This window comes from Malania oleifera, chromosome 7 (genome assembly GCF_029873635.1).
Source record: "Malania oleifera isolate guangnan ecotype guangnan chromosome 7, ASM2987363v1, whole genome shotgun sequence".
Classification (NCBI taxonomy): domain Eukaryota; kingdom Viridiplantae; phylum Streptophyta; class Magnoliopsida; order Santalales; family Ximeniaceae; genus Malania; species Malania oleifera.
In genome coordinates this window covers 62,400,908-62,427,148 of record NC_080423.1, presented here as the reverse complement: position 1 = coordinate 62,427,148, position 26,241 = coordinate 62,400,908, and the positions used below count along the sequence as shown (strand labels likewise).

The following is a 26,241-nucleotide window of genomic DNA, read 5'->3' as shown; positions in this document are numbered from 1 at the left end:
CAAGAAATAACAGCCCTTCGGTAACAATAAGGGATCAGATTTTTTAGTAACACAGATTTCCTTTTGTAACTTCTTTTACGAGACAATTATTTGTTTTTGCTTTTATTTTGAGCTGCCCTCCCCTTTCTAATGTGGCTAGTGTCATGGGTCATTGATGTTCTTGGCCTATAGATTTTTGGTTCACCTAGTCTGTACCTTTACAAATTTCCCTGTGCCTCTGATTTTTTTTTTTATATGTTTTATATTGATTAGTAAAGGAAACTATATTAAAGAGGCATCAAGGGGATGCCAGCCCATGGTACACTGAATCAAGCACCATGAAGGGTGTCACACAAATCAAAGATTACATCAAAATCATTAACAAGAGCCCTACTATGCCAACACAAATTTGTATTGAAAACATTGCATAAAAAATGGGCCATCCATATTGATGAATCACACAGAGTTGTTAGAATCATACGATTTGCGATTCATGAGTCAATTCATATGATTCACACCTATTCTGCACAAAATCAATTCAATTCTTATTAGCAAATAAAAAAGCAACCGAATCATTGCCGAATCTATCGATTCACCCCATGAATCTAACAAATTGATCTGAACTGTTGATTCACCTGATTTCTAGACCTTTCATAGCTTGACGGACCCAATTGGTTTAAACCCCAATTGATTCACACAATTTTTTTATTGCTTTTATTTTTACAGTTTATGCAATTAACTTCATTCCTTGTCTATGTTAGGTCTGTGCTAAAAAATAGGAGAAAATTGAACTTTATTATAGGTCTTATATTGCCTTGACAAAACCATTCTTCACTCTTGGAGGAGTATAGTGTTCTGCAATTGAGACAAAGGGGCAGAACACAGAAGGTGGTACTCATGTTGCTTGAAAACGATTAAAAAATTGAGGTTTTTAGTAGTTTGTTCAATTATTATAAATATTTTAAGTAATTTTTTTCTTTTTAATTAGAGAAAAATATGCATTAAATATGTGTTTTTTTTTTTTTTAAATTTTTTATAAATTGCTGATAAACACCAAAAGTTCAGTTTTCTATTAGTTTTTCTTGATTCCTTCCCTTAAACAATATATAATTAGTTTTTTATTAAATTTTCTTGACTCACTTCCTTATTGTTTTGGGAAAGCATACACATGTAATATGATTTTTCTATTGTCAAAATATAAATTTATTTTACTATTTTTCTTGTTGTTTGTATATCAATATATGCATGTCATTTGGGATTAATTTTGGAAATTGGTACTGAATCTTATGGTTCGGTGGAGAAATTGTTGTCTATTTTTTTTAGAGGGGGTTGGTAGAAAGGAGAGGGTTGCACTTCGGAAATGCGGTATTTTTGCAGTGTTGTGGGGATTACAGTTAGAGTGTAGTGCACATATTTTTTCAGGGATAAAGTTAAATTGGCAGCTGGTATGGGAGAAGGTTCATTACCTGATCTCTTTATGATGTGTTGGTTTTGGTTGCTTTAAGGGAGTTAGTTTTTCGGAGTTTCAGCGAAAATGGAGGAATCTTTTGATATATTTTTCCCAGTTTTTTTTTTTGTTTTTTGTTTTTATTTTTTGTTTTCTGGATTATTCCAGAATTTTGATGGGAGAAATATGTTTCTCCTTTTTGTAAATTCTCCTCTTATCAATGAAATCTCTTGTTTTATTATAAAAAAATGCTCTCAGTCGATCTTGTTCAGCTCAGGTCTTTCTTTTTTTTTAATTCATTTATTGTTTTTTTTTTTTTTTTTAAGTGACACAAAATATATTCATGTTAATGGCTTATGCTCACTATATACAGAAGATACTTCAACAGGTCAGAAGTAGTTTCCAGAAAGGTCATAGTTCTGAGCCCAAGATGGATGGATAAGTGAAAGTAATTTTTCTTTAATAGAAGCAAAGTCTCGTACAAATACTGATGAGCTTGGGATGGGAGAGAGAAGTGAAAATTGAGGGAGTTAGACAGGATTGGAGAGTGATTTTTGACTCTGATTTCAGTTGTAAAGATAGATTATCGTTGGATGAGTTGAGAGATCAATATGGGTCTGATCAGCTTCGTGGAGATGTTTCATGTATCAGAGAGTCCACAAATTGATTTGATAGGGAAGTACTGTTTTTGATGATGGTGTTGGCAAGGAACACTGAGGGGAATACTCTTGGAATAAATAGTCGACAGGATGTGAGAGAGCAAGAGAATGGTTGCATTGGAGATGGCCTTTTGCCCACTCCCATTTACCAGAAGAACGCTCTAATAATGTCAAGTCAGATTGCTTCTGAAGGTAAGAAAGTTAGTCGATGGTAAGGGTAAAAAAAGAAGGCAGGCATGGGAGAATTGGAAGTTTCGTACTTCCATTAATTATGAGGAGAGGGGTTCGAAGATATTTTTTTTAGAGTAAATTCTCTTTAAGTTTTTGGTAATTGCTCGTCACATTGTCTTTCGTTTTGTTTTTGGGTCACTGAGGCTTGGCAAAAAGACATGGACCTCCTTTGAGGTTTCAAAATCCACCATGGACCTCCACTGAGGTTTGGCAAAATGACATGGACCTCCTTTTTGAAAATCCAAGAACTCCTTGACATTTGTTTTTTGGGACACTTATATCCTTCCCTAGGCTTGTCTTTTTCCAAATATCAGGGGACGTTTGCGTCTTTTTGGCAAATCCTAGTGGAAGTCACTGAAATTTTTGAAACTTGAAGGTCTGAGTCTTTTCCAAATCTCAGGGGAGACCCATAGGGTAGGTATGTGTCTTTTTGCCAGACCTTAGAGGAGGTCAATTTCTTTTATTCTTTTATTTTTTTTTCTTGGGTGGGAGCGGTTGAGGAGCTTTTATCCTTCTTTACCTTGTATACCTTAGTTTCTTTTTCAATTATATTTCTTTTGCTATCTAAAATAAATGTTATCCTAACATGAAGCCTCTGCCAAATCTTTTGTTACTTAACTGAGGTTCTTCTTTTCCAATGTGACTATTATTTGACATTAGCTGATAAGACTACGGACTATCAACTTGCTAAGTTTTGGAAATTTTATGCCTTGAATGGTTACTGTATTCCTTTCTCTTAGCTCAGTCTACTTGCCAGAAACATAACTATGTGACTATCCAATACTGAATTTGAGGAAATGTTGGGTATGTTACAGCTTACTGTCTCAGAGACAGAATGCAAGATCAAGTTGTTATGGGGATCGTCATTGATGGTTTTTGAGCTTTTTGGTTGATAATTGACTTCTAAACAAAATTTGTGTGTGTAGCTGACTGATGCTGCTGATCAGTGTTTCCATTTAAAAGATCTGCATTGTCTTTTTCTAATAATCCATCTTCTGCCCATTTTAATAGCCTTTTATTTGTGTAAGCTAGGTTGTCAACAAATATATATCTAATTTTTTTTTAACTAATTTATATTTAGATATTTTATTGTTAAAAGTTGCAACCGCGAAAATTTGGAATTATCTGTACAACAAGGGGTATGGGCAACTCAAAGGAGCAATGAAGCTAAACTAAATGAAGCTTTTGATTCTGCTGAAAATGTGATATTGATCTTTTCAGTTAACCGTACTCGACATTTTCAGGTAGGTTGAGAGTTGATCTCTTGTTTATGTTGTTTAACTTGCGCTCTAGTTAATCATCAGGTTTTACCAGCTAACCAGGATTTTAATTTTAATTAAGAAAGGCGAAATTTTGCTCTGGCTTTGGTGCTAAATGCAAACTTGTCTGTGGAATTTAGGGCTGTGCAAAGATGACATCAAAAATTGGTGGGTTTGTTGGTGGAGGAAATTGGAAATATGCACATGGAACTGCACATTATGGGCGGAATTTCTCAGTCAAATGGTTGAAGGTATATTCTGTAACTATTAATGCCCGTATACTTTTGGGAAACATCTTTTACAAGATCTGATATGATTTGCGTATTGTTCTTCAAACTTTATTGCACAGCAACTGGTGGTAATTCTATTGTTTAGTAAGAAGTTTGATATTTTCTGTTTCCGTTGAACAAATTTCATTGCATGTTCTTGTCTGAGTCTTAGTAATCAATGAGTGATGGAAAAAAATGATCAAATATTTACTACAAGATTATATTAGAAATGATTGATATGGATGTTGGTGAGTCTTTTGGCCCCTTCTTTTTGCTTGTGTGGTGTTTGGCCCATGACAAATGCTCCCTAACATAGTTTACTGTTATGGATCTGAATATACAGAATCAGACACTCTAAAATGGAGTTAAGGCTGCCTAACATCCACCTTTTAGATCCTGTTATGAGCAGGGCCTTTGTGCAATGAGCTGCACTTTTTCTTGTGGGACTTATTTTGCATTGTCAATATATGTGTAATCTTGTGTAAGTTTTGGCCCAAAAAAGTGTGTGAAACATAGTTGAGTTGTGCAATTTTATTTTGCATGATTTGTTTTTATGACTTTTTACCCTTGTATTTCAGAATCTGGTTTGCTGGTCTGGGTATTTTATTTTTATAATTTGATATGTTTTATAAGTTGAGAGATGAAGTGTTTTTTGGAAGTTGGATTGTTTGAACTGGGAAAGTGGTTAGATCTTTGATTAACCTTAATTGATAGTGAGAAGCAATATTGATTCTATTAAGAATAGCAATTGACATTTTGGACAGCATATGGTATTTTGAATATGAAGATTTTTATTGGAAATAAATAAGCATTTTTTTTTTTTTAAATTGCAAGATGGCATGGATGTGGGTTTTCATTATTCGCGGGTTGGAGGTGGGTGAAGAGAATTCTATTTCTACCTAATCTAAATAGTGAAAAGTGGATGGAGGGGGTTCAAGTGTTATGCCATTGGCCAAGCTCACTAGTGCAAGAATGTCTGCACTGGCCAATTGTCCCAGTGTTCAAGTTATGTAGTAGGCTTACCAAAACATAGACATGCTAATTTTACTCAACTGCTGTTGAGTGGGAACTGCTGTATCAGTCTTTCCTACTCAAATTTGCTGCATCGTGTCAGCCCTGGTCTCGCCAGAGTAGGGCACATGTCGTCCGTGCTCCATTATCCAACTCCTGCGAGGGTTACACTTGCACATCCCTATCATGTGTCTGATTCCCCACGAGTATAATGGCAATTAGAATTCTAATTAACTCTGATAGCCAATAATGCTTGAGCTAGCTTGTTTGATAGTAGGTTTTCCCAAACTTATATACCACAAGGTCTTCCTTCACAACCGACATGGGACGGGGAAGTGAGGTATCACATTTAGAGTCTGCAAAGCTGCACACACACTTCCCCCTCTATTTTTTCCTGAGAGAGGACACTTATTTTAGCTTTTGTGGACATTGCCAATGCTTACTCTGACCATTGTTAATGAAAGAAAAAGAACTCACAATCAAGAATCAAATAGAACACTATTTTAATGGAGATATTCTTTACAATATAACAACGAATCCAGTATGTTCCTTTGAACAAGTAGAGCTCCAGAATGAAAGAATTGGCAAAAGCTAGATCCCAGTGATAACCAAATACATCTTGAAGGAATGGGATTGTGATCTATTAAATGGATTTAAAACCTCAAATGCAATATAAAATAAGTTGCAAGGGTAGACTTTGCATCATTCTCCTTAAAGAAACATGTCTGTCATTATGGCTTGTACAACTGTTCTCATGTCATAATCTTTTGAGAGAGCTTGTGGTATCATATTATCTGACATAGTTTAAAGCCCTATGCTTCTGTACATACAGCGTTAATCAGACATTGCTAATATTAGCACTCTTGTTGCTTATAACAGCAGCTCTACAGCACAAGGAAAAGAATAAGGGTAAAGATTCTAATTAGTTGACTCTTTACTATTTCTTGGTGATTCTTATCTGAACTGAGTAAAGAAATTCGTGGAGAAAAAGAAAAGAATGGTGCTGGTTTTGATCAACATATTCATAATCACTCAAATATGCTGATTTGCTGAAGAAAGGTGCTGGCTCTGATGAACAATGGAGGTTTTCCCATGATAATTGCTGGAACTGGGATTCAAAATTCTCTCTCTCTCTCTCTCTCTCTATATATATATATATATATATATATATATATATTTGATAGTAAGGAGTAAAAAATCTATTAGGCATGTAGGTTCTTCAACTGAGCCTAAATGATGGATTGCTTGGCCTGCTTACCCAGTGAAAAAATCAGGGCCTAATAAAATTAAATGGCATATGGCCTGGGAATGTTTGGGTCAGAAAATTAAATGAGAACAAAGCCATTACTATTAAGCCAATTTCATTGTCTTCTTTAGTAAATCACGTTTTGCAAGCTTTGTTGGTGGTTGGAAGTAGATTGACTGCAGGAATGGTATTTGTGGATTGCGATTGTGGTTATGGAGAGGGGCCAGGGCTAAACAGTATATAGTGACTAGAACTGTTGATGCCAAAAATTCAACCCCAATGATGAGTTCCCAAACTGTTGGTGATCACTTGCAACCAAATAAAAAGAAGGATCTTGGGAGACTCTCAAGGGCTATTGGGGCCTTCTTCAATGTTCAAGCCAGAATCAGGATTGAGTACCCTTCATAATTCCTTTCGGGATTAAACACAGACCTTCTTAATTCTTAGACAACCGATTTCCTATTGAGTAGCATTTGACCCTTTGCGACGCTAGGGGTATATTTTTGCCCCCATCACAAGCCCCCATTCTTGAGCCTTGAAAGCACTTTCAGGTTTGGAAGTGTTTTTTTCCATAGCTTAACTCATGGAAGAAGGTTGCATTTTTTTCTTCATAGTACTTTTTGGACTTTGAGGGATCATTCAAGGTGGACTTCGGATGCCCCCTTTTGTCTTAGCAATGGTGGTGACTTACTCATCAAAGGCATTACAAGGTTAGCAACTTGGGGCTTCTAACACGGATGAACTTCTCTTTCATGGGTATTTCTCAAGGTTGCCTCCCGTCTTAACAATGGCGGTGACTTGCTCTTCAAGGTCATTTGCTAAGGTTATCACCTCAAGCCTTCTAACAAAAGTGGTCTTCTCTTTCATGGGTATTTCCTAGGTTATGACTTCTAGTTTTTCAATCGAGGTGGCCTACTATCAAGACTACTTCCCAAGGTTGTACTTAGGCCATTTTGCCCAATGGGCCTATTTGGCCCTCTGTATTTGGCCATTCTGCCAAGTGGGCCTATTTGGCCTTTTGTGCTTCTGCCCATTTTGCTTAGCCTTGTCACGTGGTCTTTTTTTTTTTCCTCCGACCAAATTGATGCAGAGTTTACTCCTTTCTTTGGACCTCTTTTTAGGCTTGGGCAAGTCTTGTGCCTTTTGAGCTCTCCTTTTGCCCGTTGGGCTATTCTTTGGAAAATATTGCATGTAGGTTGTAAAAGAAAGAATACCTTCTCACATTATCATCATGTTACTTAAAGTGCATTTATCAATCAAGTTTAATTTATATTTGCATTTGTATTTTTTCATCATAAAATGTTGCTATGGGTATGATGTCCGCAGACATTATTTTCAAATGACAGGCCTTTTGGGTCTTGCAATTATTTAACATTGCATGTTTTTCTATAGTGGGTTTTAGAAAAGAAGGGAATATGCAACAAATATACTTATGTCTTTAAGGATATGTTGATACAGTAATGACTAGCGTTAGGACTGCAGAGGAGAGTCTAAAAAATTTCCAATCACAATAGGCGTACATTAAGGTTCTAATTTGAGCCCCTATCTATTTGCTTTAGTAATTGATGAACTTAATAGGAATATCCGAAACAAGATCCCATGGTGTATGCTATTGGTAGATGATAATTTTTGATTGATGAAAAATATGAGTGGCGTAGAATCTAAGTTGGAACTTCGGAGAACAGTTTTAGAGTATTGAAGTCTTAGGATAAGTAGAAATAAGACAAAATATATGTAATGTAATTTCAAACATGTAAGGAGGAATATCGAAGACAAGACTAAACTTGATAATCAAGAAATCAACAACACAAATAGATTTCAATATCTTGGATCTATTATGCAAGTGGAGGGAGAAATTGAAGAGGATGTAGTACATTGAGTTAAAGCAGGTTGGGTGAAATGGAAGAGTGCATTGGGTGTGTTGTGCGAAGGTAGAATACCATTAAAATAAAAAGGGAAGTTCTATAGGATGGCTATAATACCAGCCTTGCTTTATGGATCAAAATGCTGCATAACTAAGAAACAACACATTCAAAAAGTAAAAGTGGTCAAAATGGGCATACTAAGGTGGATGAGTAGTACACTATTGGAGGATAAGTTAAGGAATTTACATTTGTGCAATAAGTCATGCATAACACCGGTTGAAGATAAGATACAGGAGGGGCGGCTTGGATGGTTTGGGCATTTGAAACATAGGCCAAGTAGTGCACTAGTGAGGAGGAGCAAGCTAGTCATTGTAAATGGTACTAGAAGAGGAATGCGTAGACCTAAAATAACTTGGAATGAGGTAATGAGGAAGGATTTAATAACTCTTTAAGTTAGTTGAAGAAAATGCACTTGATTGCGTGAATTAGCAGAAAATGATTCATATAAACTACCCCCCATAGTGGGACTTAAGGCTTGTTGTTGTTGTATGTTCCCAACGACCTTAATGCAAGCCTCTGATTGAGATTTTATTTTTGCTAATTGATTCAGGTGGGCCTAAGCTAGCATTATTTATTAAGGACCCTTAATTAGCAAGTAGTGGGCTAGTAGTTGTGAGATAGTGCATGTGTTTCAAACATTGATTGGTGCCTCTAACGTAGGCATCCATGCAATATCTTTTTCTTATTTTATGTACCTAAAGTGGGTTCTTCTCTATGAAAGATGCTCCTTATGGGATGTTAAGGTTGTGCATTTGCATACAAGATGGGGCCTCAGAAATATGTACGAACAGCCAAGCAATGAATTAAACAATTATTTTTCCTTAGGAAGCCCTCCTCTTCACATTCTATTTTTATTTTTGGGAAGTGGATTAATTGTGACCCAAGAAGGAGATAACATAGGGTCATGCAATATTGTGGGCAGGCTCACTCCCACGTGGCTCCCAAAGCCAATTTCGTTAGTTACGTCAATCTGAGGGATTGGTGCAGGGCCTGTATTACTGTGAATCTACTGGGTTTTAACTGATTCCACAAACTTGCCTTTAGCATGACTATACATTACTATTGTTTGATGCTGTAAGGCAACTTGAGAAATTGAAACCCATTTCACCACCCATTGAAATACTTTAGGGAGTATATACACCCCCTCATTTGGTAGGTCTCATGGATGTGAAATAATGGATGTTTGGCTTTCACCCTTGCTGCATTGGGCTTGTGTGCTTCCACACATTTGAACATGTAAATTTAAGTTTCTCCTCAGAAAACCTTTTAAAAGTAAAACTAAAGGGCTTCCACATGTGTTGTATCTTTCTTAGCCTGTGAAGCTTTTGTTACATATATGTTTTGTACGTGTGAGCATAAATTCATACATTTTTGGTGAGTAAAGCGAGGCAAATAAGATGAGGCAAGTGAAAGATATACCTCCCTTTGGATGTTCACGCATCATTCTATTGACACTGAAAATCTGGCAAGAGAGAATTGCCAATATCCCAATTCAGAATGGGTCACTAAGTTTTGCACCCATTCTTCTTCATCTTCCCTTTCTTCTGGTTTCATGCTTCAATTTTAGATTTTTTTGGAAACCTCATTTAGTATTGTGCTGTTTTGACCCCCAGCTTTGTTAATTGCTACATAGAATGGAAGAAGGTAGAATGAATGTGATTCCTTAACCCAATGGAGATTAGATTTTAGAATCCCATCATTTTCACCACATTAAGCCAGCCATGCCCTCTTTTTGGCAGTCCACTCTCATTAGCCTGATTAATAAAACAATAATGTTGGAACATCTTGGTTTTCCAGGCTAGGGGCATTGCACTGTTGTATGGCAGCAACATTCTTCTTCTTCTTCTCCAGCTGTCTCAACTGCACATGGAGGTTGGAGAATTTTTACCCGAGCATTAAAGCCCGCCTCTTGGTGCCGTTTCGGTCTTGGCACCAACAGCTTCCTGATGCAGCCATTGTTGTTTAGGAATTGAGGCTGATCGTGGCCTTTTCCTTCTCATTCTTTTGCTCCTTAAGCATAAAATTGATCCTTGTGGAATCGCCAATCTTAGGTGAATATGATGTTCGCGGTTTGGAAGCTTATCAGTGGCTTGTTATTTCTTTATTTATTTGTTTTTTATCTTCCTAGTTACAAGGATCGCCATAGTTATTTTAGGAAGCCTATCTTCACCTACCTGGTGCACTGTTATTCCCAAAATCGAGCCATGATCTTTGCGTCCACACGCCATTGGCAATCACACACAAACAAGAAAAAGAAAGAGCTTGGGAGATCCTAGTGGCCTCCTGGGGCCTTCTATGACTCTAAAATTAAAGTTAGACCAAGTATTTGGTAGTTGTAACTATAGTTCTTGGAGCTTGGTTGTTACCTTTATGCTTTCCTTCCCTTATAGAGGCCTTTTTTCTGCTCAAGCTTAAATGCCCTATCTTGGGGGGTGGTTGTCTTTATGTCGGGGGTTACAACCCTCCATTACCCACCATAATTCCTTTTTGGGGTTATATATATACCGCTTTAATTCTTGGGCAAGGGACTCCCTATTGAATAGCCCATGACCCATTGCTACGTGTCACGGGCTAAGCTTGTTCAGGGCATTATGCTTGCCTATGACCGCTTATCTCGTGTGTTTGGGATGGGTTTCCATCATGTAAATACTAGTGTAGGGTTATTTTCTAGTATTTATTTCATTGTAAGCCAAATAAGGCAGTATGACTCCTCGGTCACTTTGATGTTTCCTAGTGCTAGAGTGAGAATGGCCTAGAAAGCTCTTTAGGGGAGGGTGAGTGTTCATCAATCATTGTAAAACTCACTAGCAATTGTCAACGTGCTTAGCCTACTTGCCTCCCTCGCTAAGTACAACATGTCAACGGAGGATTTGTTAATGAATTACGTTTGCTTCAATATTTACTGCTTGGTTGCCACGGCTTTCATGAATTGATTATTATTTCCGCTGCTATCTGATTGAATGTTAATGAAAGTGCTTCGTGGATGAATGTTGGTAAACAAAAGGCTGGCTAGTTAAGCAAGAGTGCTTTAGCTAGCGCCGCACGGCCCTTCACAACGGTGTGAAAAAGGCGGATCGTGACACTACGCTAGGGTGTATTTTTTGCCCCCATCAAGTATGAATGGATTTATTGATGGTTTCTGGATATTTGCTAGCTGAAGTGGTAGCTGGAGGCAATGCTTTTACTCAATTTGTGGAGGAGTTTCATGCATCTTTTTAGAAATTGATTAGTGAGGTGAATGTGATTTGAATGGGGAATGCAACATGAAGATGGTTTGGGAAACCTCCCCAGATTTGATGATAGAAGTAGCGGATTCATGCTGTGTAAGATTCCAATTTGGAATGTTTTTTCAGATTCAATTCATGCCTTGGCAAGATATTATTTCTTTGTTCTAAATAGCAATGAAGCAATGGGTTTCCACTTCATCCTCTCATTTCTCCTTTGTCTCCATTTCAACCATGTTACATTTATGAGCAAACAAATTAACATCTTCATCATGTGTATCTTTATATAAAGTTCCAAGAACATGCCAAATTTTCTTAGCCATATCACAAGTATATACCCTATCAAATTCACTATGGTTTAAGGCACAAAACAAGATGTTCATTGATTTGGTTTTTATCGTGTGCAAATACATTACATTTTTATCCCACATACATCTAGGTTTAGACTTTGTCACACCATTTTCCATCATATTTGGGTAAGTATACCTGTCTTGGATAATATTCCATATTTCAAAAACAAGAGTTTGAAGGTATGTACTCATCCTTGTTTTCTAATAAGCAAAATCATTTCCATTAACATGGGAATTCTAAGATATGAGTGCTTACAAGCCTTGATGCTTTGTTTGGTAAAAATGGAGCAGTTGCTGGTTGCACAAATTGTGGAAATGATGAGAAAAGAGGAAGATTTCACTGATGATGAGCTTCTGTCCGTGAAACTAATGATCCATGAGGATACATATTGTCCTTTCCCCAGTTTCTTACTTTCTTAATTAAGATATTTTTTTAGAGGTAGATAGTGCGAGAAGGAAATGGGCTGGGTTATATAGTTATATCAAATGTGTTCAGGGCCACATGCAGATGGTTGAATTTACTTTAAATGGATCTTTATCATCTATGCAAAATGGTATTGGTATTTCAAGGTCAGGTGTGAAATAGGCATTATATCCTGGTCGGGAGGGTATTCTGGTCTCCCACTCTCCCACTCTCCGACTAATAATCATTTATCCTTACTCATTCATTCTTCTTATTCCTTTTTTCACACTTTCTTTGCAATGAGTCTTAATTTAGGCACTGTTGGGATGACCTGGTTTTTATTCTTTAGTGAGTTCTCTTACTTGGGATTTCCACTTTCTTAGGAATCTTGAGGAAAGAGAAGTTGATGAGCTCATCACTCTGCTGAATGTTTTGGACTCTCCTCCTGCATTTGGGCAGTGATTCTAGGGTTTGTTTAGGGAATTCTTCAGGTTCCCTTTCTTCTAAGTCTGAATTTCAACATTTATTGAAACCTTCAATGCCTTCTTCTTTTCTTGGAATAGTTTTATTTAGAAGGCTAAGGTTCCCTTAAAAATCAATAATTTAACATTTTAACTCTTAATAGGATTAATATGAATGACTTTTTACAGGTAAATGATACTTTATAAAGCTATCGGCCCATATGCATATGATGTGCTTAGAGAATAATAAACCAATGTACATCTCTTTCTACATCGTCGAATGGTGTGATGGACATGTTAAATGGGTGGGTATGATTCGGAGTGGGCTAGGTCATTAATGACCCATTTACTCAAAATAATTTGACCCATTTATGACCATACCATTTAGACATGGTCAGCCATTTACCCGCTTGATTCTTAAAAATGGAGAAATTCTCATATTTTCTTCTCATATTTTTCAATAAGCTCATATAACCAATATATGACCCATTTACCCAATTAATTCTAAAAAAGAAGAGCCTCTCTCTCTCTCTCTCTTGATGTATAAAAGTATGAACCAACAATATTACTTATTCATAGGAAATACACTTTATTCATTTAATAATTTGACATTAAAATTGGGCAATTATATAACACAAGCACAGAACAAAGAGGTCTCAAGTTAGAATCAGTCATGTCCTATGAATTTGAAACTTTTAAGTGTACCTCACAATGTATATGAAATTATACAAACAATTCCAAATTGAAACTTTAGGTGTACCTGGTATAAAACCATATAAAAATTTCCAACTAAAAAAGCAGAAGCCTGCAACATCAAAGACTTTTGTCCTATCAACCTTGTTGGCGGCCTTTATAAACTCCTCTCCAAAGTCCTTGTGGCTATGCTCAAAGTTGCAATTTTGTAAGTTGTATGGAAACACCAGCATGATTTCGCTGCAGGTAGGCAAATCTTGGATGCCTCCTTGATTGCGAAAGAGGTGGTGGATGACTACATTAAGGGTAGTAAAAGAGGAGTGGTGTGCAAGCTGGATATGGAGAAGGCCTTTGACCATGTGATTGGGATTTTCAGCTGTATATCCTTAGAGAACTGGTTTTGGGGGAATCTGGTGTTACTGGATCAGTCATTGTATCTCCACTCCCTCATCTCAGTTGTTTGTCAATGGCTGGCCTATAGATTTTTTCATGTCTTTGTGAGGTCTGAGATAAGGAGACACCTCCTCTCCCCCCTTCTGTTTACCATGGTGATGGAAGTTTTGAGCCTCATGTTGTTAAATGCCAATGAAGGAGGTTTGCTTAAACTGCTAAGCATTAGCAGGAGTAATGAAATTATGGTAGCCTCTCATCTTCTTTTTGAAGATGACACTATAATATTCTGCAAAGATGATACTGTGCAAATTCTCAATCTTTAGATGCATCCTCCTCTGGTTTGAAGTAGTTTCAGGCCTAAAAGTGAACCTGGGCAAAAATGAAATCTTTCTAATTGGGGCTTGTGATCATGGGCATGGGCTTTTTCTTTCCGGTATTTTAGGTTGCAAGCTGGAGCCTTTACAATAACTTACCTCAGTCTCCTGCTGGGAACCAAATTCAAAGACGAGTTTAGGACCCTATAATCTGCAGATTCGAAAGGAAGCTGGCTGATTGGAAAAGGAATTAGCCAAAACTCAAAAGAGGGCAGACTCACGCTCATTAAGAGCACTCTTTCCAATCTTCCAGTCTACTTCATGTCTTCTTTTCCTATTCCTAGTGCTGTAGCCAAAAAATTGGAAAGCATTCAAAGAAGATTCCCTTGGGGGAATATGGTGAGAAGTTTAAATATCATCTTGTTTGATGGGGGGTTGTAAAACAACCCATGCAAAAGGGAGGTTTAGGCCTCAGATCCCTTCCCACCTACAATAAGGCTCTTCTGGGAAAGTGGCTTAGGAGATTCATTGTTGAGGAGCATATCTGTAGAGAAGTCATTGCCAATAAATACGACCTCCATCGCCATGGCTGGATTTTGAAAGAGGTGAATGAACTCCATGGTGCAGGTGTCTGGAGATTCATCATGAGGGGATGGAGTAACTTTTTCCCTCTCATTTTCTTTCATATGGGAAACAGGGAGGATGTGTATTTTTGGTATGACATTTGGTGTGGTGAATCCCAGCTCAGTACCAAATAACCCTCTATCTTCAGGTTAGGCTGCAACAAAGACACCCTCATTAGCCATCATCTGGAGCTCTCTTGTCAGGGGATGATCTGGAATATTCTTTTGACTAGGAGCTTTTGACTGGGAGATGGGTATTATGACCAAATTATTCAGTTACCTTTAAAAATTGCAGTGTCAGGACACCTTCAATAAGCCCAAGTGGTCCTTGAACAATGATGGTATTTTCCTGTTCACTTCTTTGATCACCTCAGCTCCCTGGCTTTTAGTTTTAATGTCCCTTGGGTTCTTATTTGGAAAACAGCAGCCCCCTCAAAGTTTGCTTTCTTCACATGGGAGGCAACTCTTGGCAAGATCCTTCCACCTTGATAACCTTAAGAAGAAGGGCTTACCACTCGAGAATCGGTGCTTTCTATGCTTTGAGCAAGCTGAATTAGTTAAACACATCTTTATGCATTGTTCTTGGTCCAGAAACCTTTGCAGCTTGGCCATTTCCATGGTTAGGCTGAGGTGGGTCATTGTGGCTTTGGTGGAGGGTGATTTATGGAATTGGGCTGGGGTTTGAGCAAATAAGATCAGAAGTAAATCTCTTTCCCTCATTCACCTTGCTGTTTTTTGGATTGTCGAGAGGGAAAGGAACAGAAGAGGTTTTGAGGGAACAACTTCCCTCTGCATGTTGTCAAAGATTGTTGGTTAGCTATGATTTCTAATTGGCACAGTAAGATGACTGCGGTTGGGGGGGGGGGGGGGGGCATCTATGTAATTCTTGACTTTCTTGAAACCTTACAATGACTGTTGTAATGTTTTCATTTTCTCTATTGTACTTGGGTAGTTGGGTGACATCCCATGCTTTTTTCCCTTAATTAATAAATTGCCCCTTTGTGATAAATTTAATAAATAAATGAACCGAGCTAATAAATGAGTGAAATATAATTGATACTTAATGAAGATAATTTGAGTAAACAAGCTAGTAAGTGTTTTGGGGCTTGTGGGAGGAACGCAATGTGCGTATATTTGCATTGAAGAAGTTACCATATTGGTTGGTGTGGGAAAAAAATTCTGTTTATGGTGGTGTATGTGCTATGGAAATTTCAAGAGAAATGTGTGTTTCAAAAGTTTAGCGCGATTGGAAGTCTCTTTTTAGGGCGTCTTGAGTTTTTGTCATTGGTTATTTTTGCAATTTTCTTTTTGGTTTTCCTGAGGATTATCAAGCTTTGTTAAGGATATTTCCTATATCCTGTTTGTATATTCTATCTTTATCTAATGAATTTCTTTCAACTACAAAACCAAGCCTTAAATGAATTTATTTTTATATATATAAAAAAATAATTGAGTTGGCTAACTAGTAACAAGCCGTTAAATGAGCTGGCTCAACAAACTGGTAAAGAAGCCAACTCCTGGACATAGCAAACCGAGTATGAATCAGCTTGAGCACAACTCGTTTAGTTGATGAGTTTGAAATTTGAGCTTGAGTTTGACTCGTTTGACTTAATAAACAAGTTTGAGCGAGCCACTGTTGAGTCAAACATCGAGTAGCTCACAAGCAGCTTGGCTTGTTTGCAGATTTTTCCACAACAAATGTAAATAAACTCCATGTAAAAAAACAGAGAGAGAGGGAGGGAGGGAGGGAGGTAGGTATTTATTTATTGATGGGGTGGAAAGAGAGGGCAGTTTCTAGAGTTTGGGAATAAAGGTTGGGGGGTGGGGTGAAGGAGCCAAGTTTCTTGTGATTTTTTATTTATGTGCTGAATGCACCGGTTACCCCATCAGGGCCTTAAATTTCTTCTTTAGCTAACCCTGCCCAAGTGGGAGGGAGGGGGAGAGATTTTTTTTTTTTGGTGGAAAAGAGAGGGTGCACTTTATGGAGTTTAGAAATAGAGATTTTATTTTTATTTCTTTTGGGGAGGGGAGGGGAGGGGGAGAGGGAAGCCATCAGCCAAGTTTCTTGTGATTTTTTTCTTCTTTCTGTTCTCAATGCACTAATTACCCAATGCAGCAACAAGAAGCCTTAAGTCCCATTAGGTGGGGTCGGCTACATGAATCTTTTTCCACCAATTCACGTGATCTATAGCATTTTCCTCTATTAGTTTAAGGGCTATTAAATCCTTCCTCACTACCTAGAGGTGGCAAAATGGGTTCACGGGCCGGGTTCGGGCGGGTTGTAAACGGGTCGGGGTTAAACGGGTCACCCGTTTAAAAAATGTAATTTATTTATTTTAAAATTTTTAAAACATTTTATAACATATATATATATATAAACACTCCATTTTGTGAAGATCCACACATAAAACTCAAGAAAATGCTTTAGTTCCAGGGCCCCTGCCAGTTCCAATCTGGCGGAGAAGAGACGAGATGGAGAATTTGTCAGCGAGGGAAGCCATAGATGAATCACCTAGAGCTTTATGAGATTCCACGACAACCCTTAAAGCTTCCATGACAACTTGTCCTTTTACATTGTGCTGACGGCGTGCTGGCTTGCTGGGCAGTGCTGCATTCGTGAGGGAGGAGATGGCCAGATCCCAGATGGAGCTTCAGATTTCAGATGGCCAGCGGCGTGCTGGCCTTACTTCCCAAGAGGCAAGAGCTCCCTTGTACCACCAGTTCTCTCGTTCTCTCTCTACAATGGCGATAATCTCAGATTTGCAAGATGATCAGGAGGAACAGCAGCAACAGAATCAAGAGCAGAGGCCCTCAACGGTGCTGCCGTTCAGTTCTGTTTTGGATCCTTCGAAGCCTCTGGTGTTTCTTGAAGTTGTTTTCAATTTTGTGGCGAAGGAGTCGAATCTGTTTCGGAGTGAGGCAGCGGAGAAGGATATTTTGGGGCTGGTTTGGTCCGTGAAACTGTGGAAGTGAGGGAGGCTGCGAAGGAGAGGAAGAAGAAGAAGGCGCAGAGGAGCGTGGGGTCGAGAAATTCCCACTGGCGGAGACGCGTGCGTGGTAGGGTTAGGGATTTCAGGCTTTCAGCCTTTCTTTATATCTATATATATGTAGATAAAAGGGTCGCTTAGCGGGTGATCCGACTCGAACCTGCCTAACTTGTTTAATAAATGGGTTAGGTCCAGGTTGACCTGTTTATTAATGGGTCAGCTTGCATCAACCCAAACTTGGTTTTAATGGGCGGGTCACGGGTCACCTGTCGGATTTTAACCTATTTTACCATCCCTATCACTACCTCATATCAAGTAATTTTTGGCCTACCGCTACTCATTTTCATGTCAAAAACTATAACTAACTCACTCCTCTTCAGAGGTGCTCTACTAGGCCTGTGTTTTAAATGTATAGACCATCTAAGTCGTCCCTCCCTTATCTTGTTTTCAATTGGTGCTATGCCTAAATTTTTGCGTATATGTTCATTTCTTTCTTTATCTTTTAATGCTAAACCACTCATCCACCTTAGCATACGCATCTCAACAACTTTCATTCTTTATATATGTTGTTTCTTAGTTGCCTAGCATTTTGAACCATAAAGCATAGTTGGCCTTATACCCGTCTTATAAAACTTTCCTTTTAATTTTAAAGGTATTCTACGATCACACAACACACCTGACACACTCCTCCGTTTTACCCAACCTGTCTTAATTCTATGTACTACATCTTCTTCAATTTACCCTTCACCTTGCATAATAGATCCAAGATATCTAAATTTATTAGTGCCATTAACCTCTTGATTATCTAGTTTAATCTTCTCTCTATTGCTACTCCTTACATTATTGAAATTACATTTCATATATTCAGTCTTATTCCTACTTATCGTAAACCCTTTATACTCTAATGTGGCTCTCTAAAGTTCTAGCTTAGATTCAATCAACACGATATCATCTGCAAACAACATATACCAAGGGATCTCATCTTGGATATTCCTAGTAATTTCATCAATTACAAAAGTAAAAAGATAAGGACTCAAAGTAGAACCTTGATGAACACCCATTGAGATTGGGAACTCTCTAGACTCTCTTCCTATGGTCTTGACGCTAATCACTACTCTATCATACATATCCTTAGTGACCTCCGTGTATCTACTACAAACTCCCTTCTTTTCTAATACCCACCAAAGCACTTCCCTAGGTACTCTATCATAAGCTTTCGATAGATCAGTAAAAATCATATGCAAGTCCTTTTCCTTAAAATTTTCCATTAAACTTCTTAAAAGATAAATAACTTCTATTGTTGATCCCCCAAGCATAAAACCAAAATGATTTTCTGAAATCTTCGTTTCTAATCTTATTCTATGTTCAATTATTCTTTCACATAATTTCATCGTATGACTCATAATCTTAATTACACGATAGTTGTTACAGTTTTGAATGTCACCTTTGTTTTTATATAGAGGTACTAACGTACTTTTCCTCCATTCTTTTGACATTTTCTTGGTTTTTATAATATTATTGGATAGATTAGTTAACCAAATAATTCCTTTATCCCCTAAACATTTCCAAAATTCAACTGGTATTTTATTTGGTCCTATAGTTTCCCACTTTTCATTTTTTTAATGCCATCTTAACTTCAAGGACTCCAATTTTACGAATAAATCTCCTATTTTTAATCTTCTCTTCATTTGTCACTTCCAAGTTCAATCTTTCATTTTGGTTTTCATTGAACAACTTATCAAAGTATCTCCACCACCTTTCTTTTATGTCTTCTTCTCTAATTAAGACATTATCATTCTCGTCTTTTATACATTTTACAAAACCTAAATCTTTGCATTTTCTCTCTCTAGCTCTAGAAAGTTTGTAAATGTCTTTTTCTCCTTCTTTTGTACCTGGCTTAGTATATAAAGTATCATAAGCTCTATGTTTAACTTTATTGATAGTATTTTTTGCATTTTTCTCGCTTCTTTATATTTTTTAAGATTTTCTATATTTCTTCAATTTTGCCATATCTCAAACCGATTTCTTTTTGTCTTAACAACTTTTTGGACTTCTTGATCCCACCACCAACTTTCTTTACTACCCAAGTATCTTCCTTTGGACTCACCTAAAACCTATTTTGCTATCCTTAGGTAGAATTCACAATTTTATTCCAAACAATATTTGCATCAACCTTATCCCTTATTGTCCAATCACACTCTTTGTTCATTTTATCTTTGAATTTTACTTATTATCTCCCTTCAAGTTCCACCATCTAGTCCTCTTGTTTTATTTCTCTATGTTGTGTAGCCAAAATTTCATCTGGGATAACTTTACAATCCTTACAAGATAGACGGTCCTTGTTCATACTTAAAAAGAAATCTATTTGGCTTCTATTGTACCCACTCTTGAAAGTTATTAAGTGTTCTTCTCTTTTTATAAAGCAAGTATTCAATATAACTAAATCATAAGACATGGCAAAATCTAAGATTGTATCACTGGACTCATTTTTATCTCTATATCCATGGCCTTCATGTATCCTCTCATACCCTATATTATCCTTCCCAATATGACCATTCAAATCAGCTCCTATGAATGTCTTTTCAGACATTAGAATCCTTTGTAAAAGACTGTCCATATCTTCCCAAAATAGTCTTTTCAGATTTTTTGCTTAGCCTATATGGGGAGCATACGCACTAATGACGTTTACTATCTCTAGGCCTAAAACTAACTTGATTGTAATAATCCTATTCCCTATTATTTTAACATCTACTACATTATCTTTTAGGTCTTTATCCACAATAATACCCACCCCATTTTTATGTTTCTCTTTGCTAGCGTACCAAAGTTTAAATCTTGATTTTTAAATCTCCTTGGCTTTCTCTCCTACCCATTTCGTCTCTTGAAGGCAGACTAAATTAATTTTCCTTATAAATATTTTTTCCACTATTTCCATGTTTTTTTTCTCGTGAGAGCCCCTATATTCTAAGTTGCTAATCTTACCTTAGTATCTTGTATAAACTTATTAACCCTCTCCCTTTTATATTAACCCGGTCTTTGATCTAGGTGGTTTTAGTAAGAAGTCATGATGAAAAGATCTGACAAAGTTTTACGTTGATTGTTAGCTACCTAACACAACCTTACTCCTTTATCCGGACTTGAGACTGGCTGTGTGTACAAAGACTTTGTGTTACACTGGCGAAGTGTACGTTTGCATTTTTTTTTTTAAGCAAACTTATTTCACAAAGACACTTTTCTTAGTTACACCCTACAACTAGTAGAAGCTACTCACACAATACAATGCATTAAAAACATTTTAACCATACAATTTTGAGGGTGCATCCAAGCTAGACTAAAATCCACGCAATAGTACTTTTTGAAAAAAAAAAAATAAAAAAAAATAAATTTTGTTATATTCCAAGACTTGCAAATGAAAACATAAAAACACAGAAAACAAATACTAAGCCTACAAATCCTAGACACAAAATCACCACAGCTAACCAACTATTGAAAAAAAGATATTTAATAATAACAATAAGAAAATAAATAACAAGAGAGGAGAAGATGTCACCGGTGGCTGAAACTAAAAACGTGAAGACAATTGCTTGAAAAATACCCTTAGATGCAGGAAAATTGATGCTGTTAATGAGAATCAATTGAAGAATATTTAAGCAACGAGGAATTGCAAGAATTCTTCAATTTGCCCAAATAGGAGTTGGGTAAGAAAATGAATATGAAGTTTTGGGCCAACCAGGGTTTGATTTTCTATGGCTTCAGCTGCTATAGTCTCGTCTCTGCTGCAAGAAATTTGATGCTGCTAAGAAAAATCAATCGAAGAATATTTAAGCAACGAGGGATTGCAAGAATTCTTCAATCTAAATTCAAGATTCAAAATCCAAGAATATTGAAGAAACAAGATTTCTGAACCCATAAAATCTTTATTGCTTTGTCATGATTTTAGGGCCAAAGAAACAAGAATCCTTGAATTTGTTTGGGTCTTTGGGAGAAAAGAAAGGAAAGAAAGGAAGACAGATATTAGAATTTATATATATTGATAGAATTGAGAGAATTAGAAGGAGAAAGAAGGAGAAGGAGGAGAAGGAGAAGGAGAAGGAGAAGGAGAAGGAGAAGAAGAAGAAACCAATGTTGAAGTGAGGTGACAATTGACTCTTGCTTGCATAAATGGAATAGGAAAGATGGGGATGGTCCCTTTGGCATTAATGGAGGCTTGCTGGCTGGGACAGTCAAGCTTGAGTGATAGAGAGCTCACCAATGGAGAACTTTAGATGTTAATTTGGTTGCTGGAATTTTTATTTTAGTTTGGGAAAATTTCTGGTTATTTAAGAAGTTAAGTTAATTATGGGTTACTTTGTGTATCTAAGTACTATAGGGTTATTGAGTAATTTTCTATTTTAGTTAGGGTTATTTTGTAATTATTGTGTTAATTGTAGTATTGGGTGTATAAATAGTGTGATTGTGTGTTGTATGGAGCAGTTATTGATAGAATCAGATTGCAGTTCTGTTTCTCTCTCTCTCTCTCTCTCGTGGGCAGCCTTTCCTCCTCCTCCTCCTCCTCCTCCTCCTTGCTTCTTAAAAGTTAATTCAGTTCCAGGTGGAAGTTGATGCTCTATTACTCTTCCATCACTTAACTACCATCAGTGAACACCATAAGGTATGGTTTTCAAAACCAGACTGGACTGGCTGCTCCGACTGGATTTGACTGGAACCAGTCACCAGGCTAGTTCAAGTGATTGTTGAGAAACAGGAATTGATGTGGATCCAGTTAACCCTGGCTGAGACCAAGCAACCCAGCTTGACTTGGCCAGATCTGGTGGTTCTTTATTATACTAAAAAAACATGTGAAATGTGATGGAAGGAGAGCTTGAACCCCGTGCCTCTTGGAAAGAAAAGCAGGAACCACCACAACCACATGTGCCTTGTGCTGTGGATTCCTTGAAAACCAATAACTATATGTTTATTCATGTGAACATATACATACTATATATAAAATTTTTAATTGAATCAAAATTTTTTCGCTGTTATTATATAATCAAATATTATTATATTAAATTTCACAAATGGTTTCATAATAAGAGAAGCAACGCAATTTTTTTGGGCTGTGTTGTTCATTATTCGTGTTTTTAATTGATTATTATAATTTATAGAGTATTTCTCACTATATGTACATATACATATGCACACATACATACATACATACATACATACATACATACATACACACACACATACATACATACACACATATATACATACATATGTATGTATATATATATATATATATATACGCTCACACACATATATATTCAGTTCAACCACCGGGTTTACCCACCGGTTTGACTGATCCAACCGGCACAATAGTTTTGCCCCATTAGTGATTGGTCTGGTTTTTAAAACAATGCCATAAAGACATAACCATGTTTGACATCCCTTCAATACACTTGGAATTTCTGTCCATATTGCTTCAAATTAGAGAATTTTAACAATTTACTCGAAGAAATCATAGAAATTTGGAGGTTTGAAGCCCTGTTAATTATCCTGCAACTTTTCCAGGAAATTGCAGCCATGTCCCTGATTTCGAAACTCTAATTTCCCGTCAGGAATTCACTACACCTCCTTCACCATCACAGACAGACACCACTGAAACCCCCCTCCCCCTGTAAATTCACCTTCACCCAACAAGGGGGTGGCTCCACTCGCCACCTGAGGGTACCCCAGCTGATAACCCTTCAAAATCCACACTTCTTGAAGTTTTCTTGACACACGACCACCATCACTAAAACCACCAGCCCCTGATCTGCTACCAGCCTGAGTTCATTGCAGGCATGTGCCCCATGTGCTGGTAACCAGTGAGTGAGAAACTGCCAGTCTTCTCCTGCTTCCATATTTGCAAGAAATTGTTTCCAACCATGACATCCTGGTTTTTTTTGCTGAGATTTTTGAAGCTGAATTGGGGAAATTTCAAATGCTAGTGCAAGTTACATGTTTGGAGGATAATTTCAGCACCAACACTGGATTCAGACTTCATTTGCTGCTTTTTGTAGGCTTTTATTTCGTGGAGACTTGATAAATTGGGAAGTTTGCTTGAGATATTAGGCTGTCAAGTAAATTCCCAATGTTTTCGAGGATGAATCAAGCCTTTGAGAACTCTATTGAGCCACAGCTGGGATAAATTGAGATTTCATGCAACAAATTACTTTTCCCTACATGCGATTTTCATGTTGATTCGAAGGAATCCTTCTTTAATGGTTTAATACATGTTTTGGAGGATAAATTCAGTGTGCCAGCACCCTTTCCAAGTTTGTAAGTGGAGTCTTCTAGGAGCATCTGTGAGAAATTGAAGCGAAATGTTTGAAAAATCTCTCAAAGCTACAAAGTCAGTGCAAGGACGTTTTTGTAATTTTGTATGAACTTACACTGTGGGCTCCGGAGAAATTAATTTATTGGTGTTTATCTATTTGGTACTTGTTTGAATTTGCATTGGTCCATAACTACTCTTCATTTTTTTTTATTTTTAAATGCAGAGTCTGTTCCACATATCTAGTTTGCACCTAGTTGACATTCTCAACAGTTAGTTGGCCAAGTTTTGTTTTAGGAAATTTTCTTCTAGTGTCACCAATTATTACCTTAAATTTGTAGACCTCATTTATCAGTGTGCTCTTAGTGAGGAACCTAGTACGGTAGTTGTGGTGATTATGTTCAAGAAAGGGCTGAGGGATAAAATCAGAAGGCCTATGATTTTCCAAATTTGGAAATGCCCCACTATTCTATTGGAGGCTTGCCACATGGCTTTGGAAGCTGGGAGACTTTTCCAGCTACTAACCCACAATACCACTACCTATCTTAAAGAGTTCCATCAGTCTAGATCAATTCCTCAGTGGTCCAGAGGTTGTCCTAGGCCCACTCAATATGTTCAAGAAAAATCTCAACTTGTTGAGGATAAACAATCAAATATCAAAAGTACCCATGCAAATTGTTGCATAATTGACTATCATGACAAAATAAATGATTTGCATAATATTAGTGCATTGATTCTCTAATGGACACGAGTCATGAATCTTCTTGTCAAAATAATACCTCAGACTTGTCTTGAGTGGCCCTAAATGATTTTGGTGCTTGTAGGCCATATATGGACCTTGACTTTTCAGCAAACTTGGTTGTTGAGACTTGCAATGAACTTCAAGATGAGTTGCTAACTACTAGGAAAGATATGTATGTGAATGACCTTGCTCTTCAACCTCAATTTTCCATTTCTAACCTGAAGAGTGAGGAACAATTGGTTGCTCTAGAGTTTGTTGAATATTCTTTAATCATGAGTCCTATCGTTGAAAATCTCCTTCATATTATTTCTCCTCAATCAAGTACACTTGTGCCTCCATCCCTCGTATCTTTGCCCTCCACATCTTCCTTAACCAAGTCTAATGAAATATTGCCCATCTTGGGACAAGGACCAAATTCATATTTGCTTAAGCTGCCAATAGTTTTCTTTTTTTGGAGGACTTGTTATTTTATTTGAGGACATTGTAGCATTCTATGCTACTTGCAGTTGGAAGATCTTCTGGATACTCTCCAATGGTGATTGATGATGCAATGCTGATCATGCCTCCTCTTGATTTGCCTACATGTTCAACTTTGTTCCTACTCATGGAGTTAATGCTAAAATCCCCATTTCAGAACTTGAGGTTGTGTTTTCTCTAACAAGGGAGTTTGATGGAGTACCGCTGGGACAACTTTAGATGTTTATTTGGTTGCTAGGATTTTTATTTTTGTTTGGAAAAAATTCTGGTTATTTCTTAGAAATTTACTTGGGGTTATGTTGTGTATTTTAACTACTTTGGTAGTATTATGAATTTTCTATTCTTAGTGGGGTTATTTTTTTGGATTAACAACAGTATCCCAGACATTTTTGCCCAGACTAATCTGTTGCCTACGCCAGCCGTGCCCACAGCCAACACGCAGGAGGTAAATCGCGGATGTGCAGCGCAAGCAGCAGGAATCGAACCTGGACCACTGGGGTTACTAGCATGTTCTAAGGCTCGCCCTTACCACCCGGCCATATGCCCAGGGGTCTCAGTGGGGTTATTTTGCAATTATTTGTGTTAGCTGTAGTATTGGGTGTATAATTAGTGTGATTTTATGTTGTATGGAAGAGCTATTGATTGAATCAGATTGCTGTTCCTGTTTCCTTCTCTCTCTCCCTCTCTCTTGTGCAGCCTTCCCCCCTACTCTTCTCCTTCTTCTTCCTCTTGCGCATTCTCCCTATCCTTTCCTTCTCCTGCTTTCTTCTTCTTCTTCTTCTTCTTCCTTCTTCCTGTTGTGTCCAATTTCTTTCTAGTTCTGCTTTTCTCTAACCCTCTTCTGTTCTTTCCATGTCCTGTTCCGTCCCTGCTGTCCAGCAGTCTCCTCTTCTCTATTCTGCTCTTTTCTTATTCTCCTCCTCTTCCCCTCTTCTTCTTTCTACTGTGCCCCGTAGTTACCTCAATCTGTCTATATTTCTCAGTTTATCTTGCAGTCCTAAATCATTGAGCCCCCCCCTCCTCTTCAAATCTGGCGGTAATGGATGCTCAAAACCAATATTGAAGACCCTGAGAGAGAGATGATCAAGTAGTGGGAGTTCCCTTTGCAAGCCAGAGAAACAGCGTGATTGGTTTCATTGTTTCAAGCATTGAAAATTGATTGTTTAGCTATTGAAGTTGGATTGATTGAGAGAGATAGAGAGAGAGACAAGTAATTAAATGTGTAGCCCAACCCATATAATCACCCATTTATG

At 37.4% G+C, this 26,241-nt stretch overlaps 1 protein-coding gene across 1 annotated transcript in view; it reads left to right on the top strand.

The window, feature by feature from the left end:
• LOC131160047 (30-kDa cleavage and polyadenylation specificity factor 30) overlaps positions 1 to 26,241 on the top strand; it is a 65,654-nt gene that overhangs the window by 10,501 nt on the left and 28,912 nt on the right. Inside the window, exons 3-4 of the mRNA XM_058115350.1 lie at positions 3,398 to 3,560; positions 3,716 to 3,826. Of these exons, the coding sequence (XP_057971333.1) occupies positions 3,398 to 3,560; positions 3,716 to 3,826 (274 nt within the window). The remainder of the gene's footprint in view (positions 1 to 3,397; positions 3,561 to 3,715; positions 3,827 to 26,241) is intronic.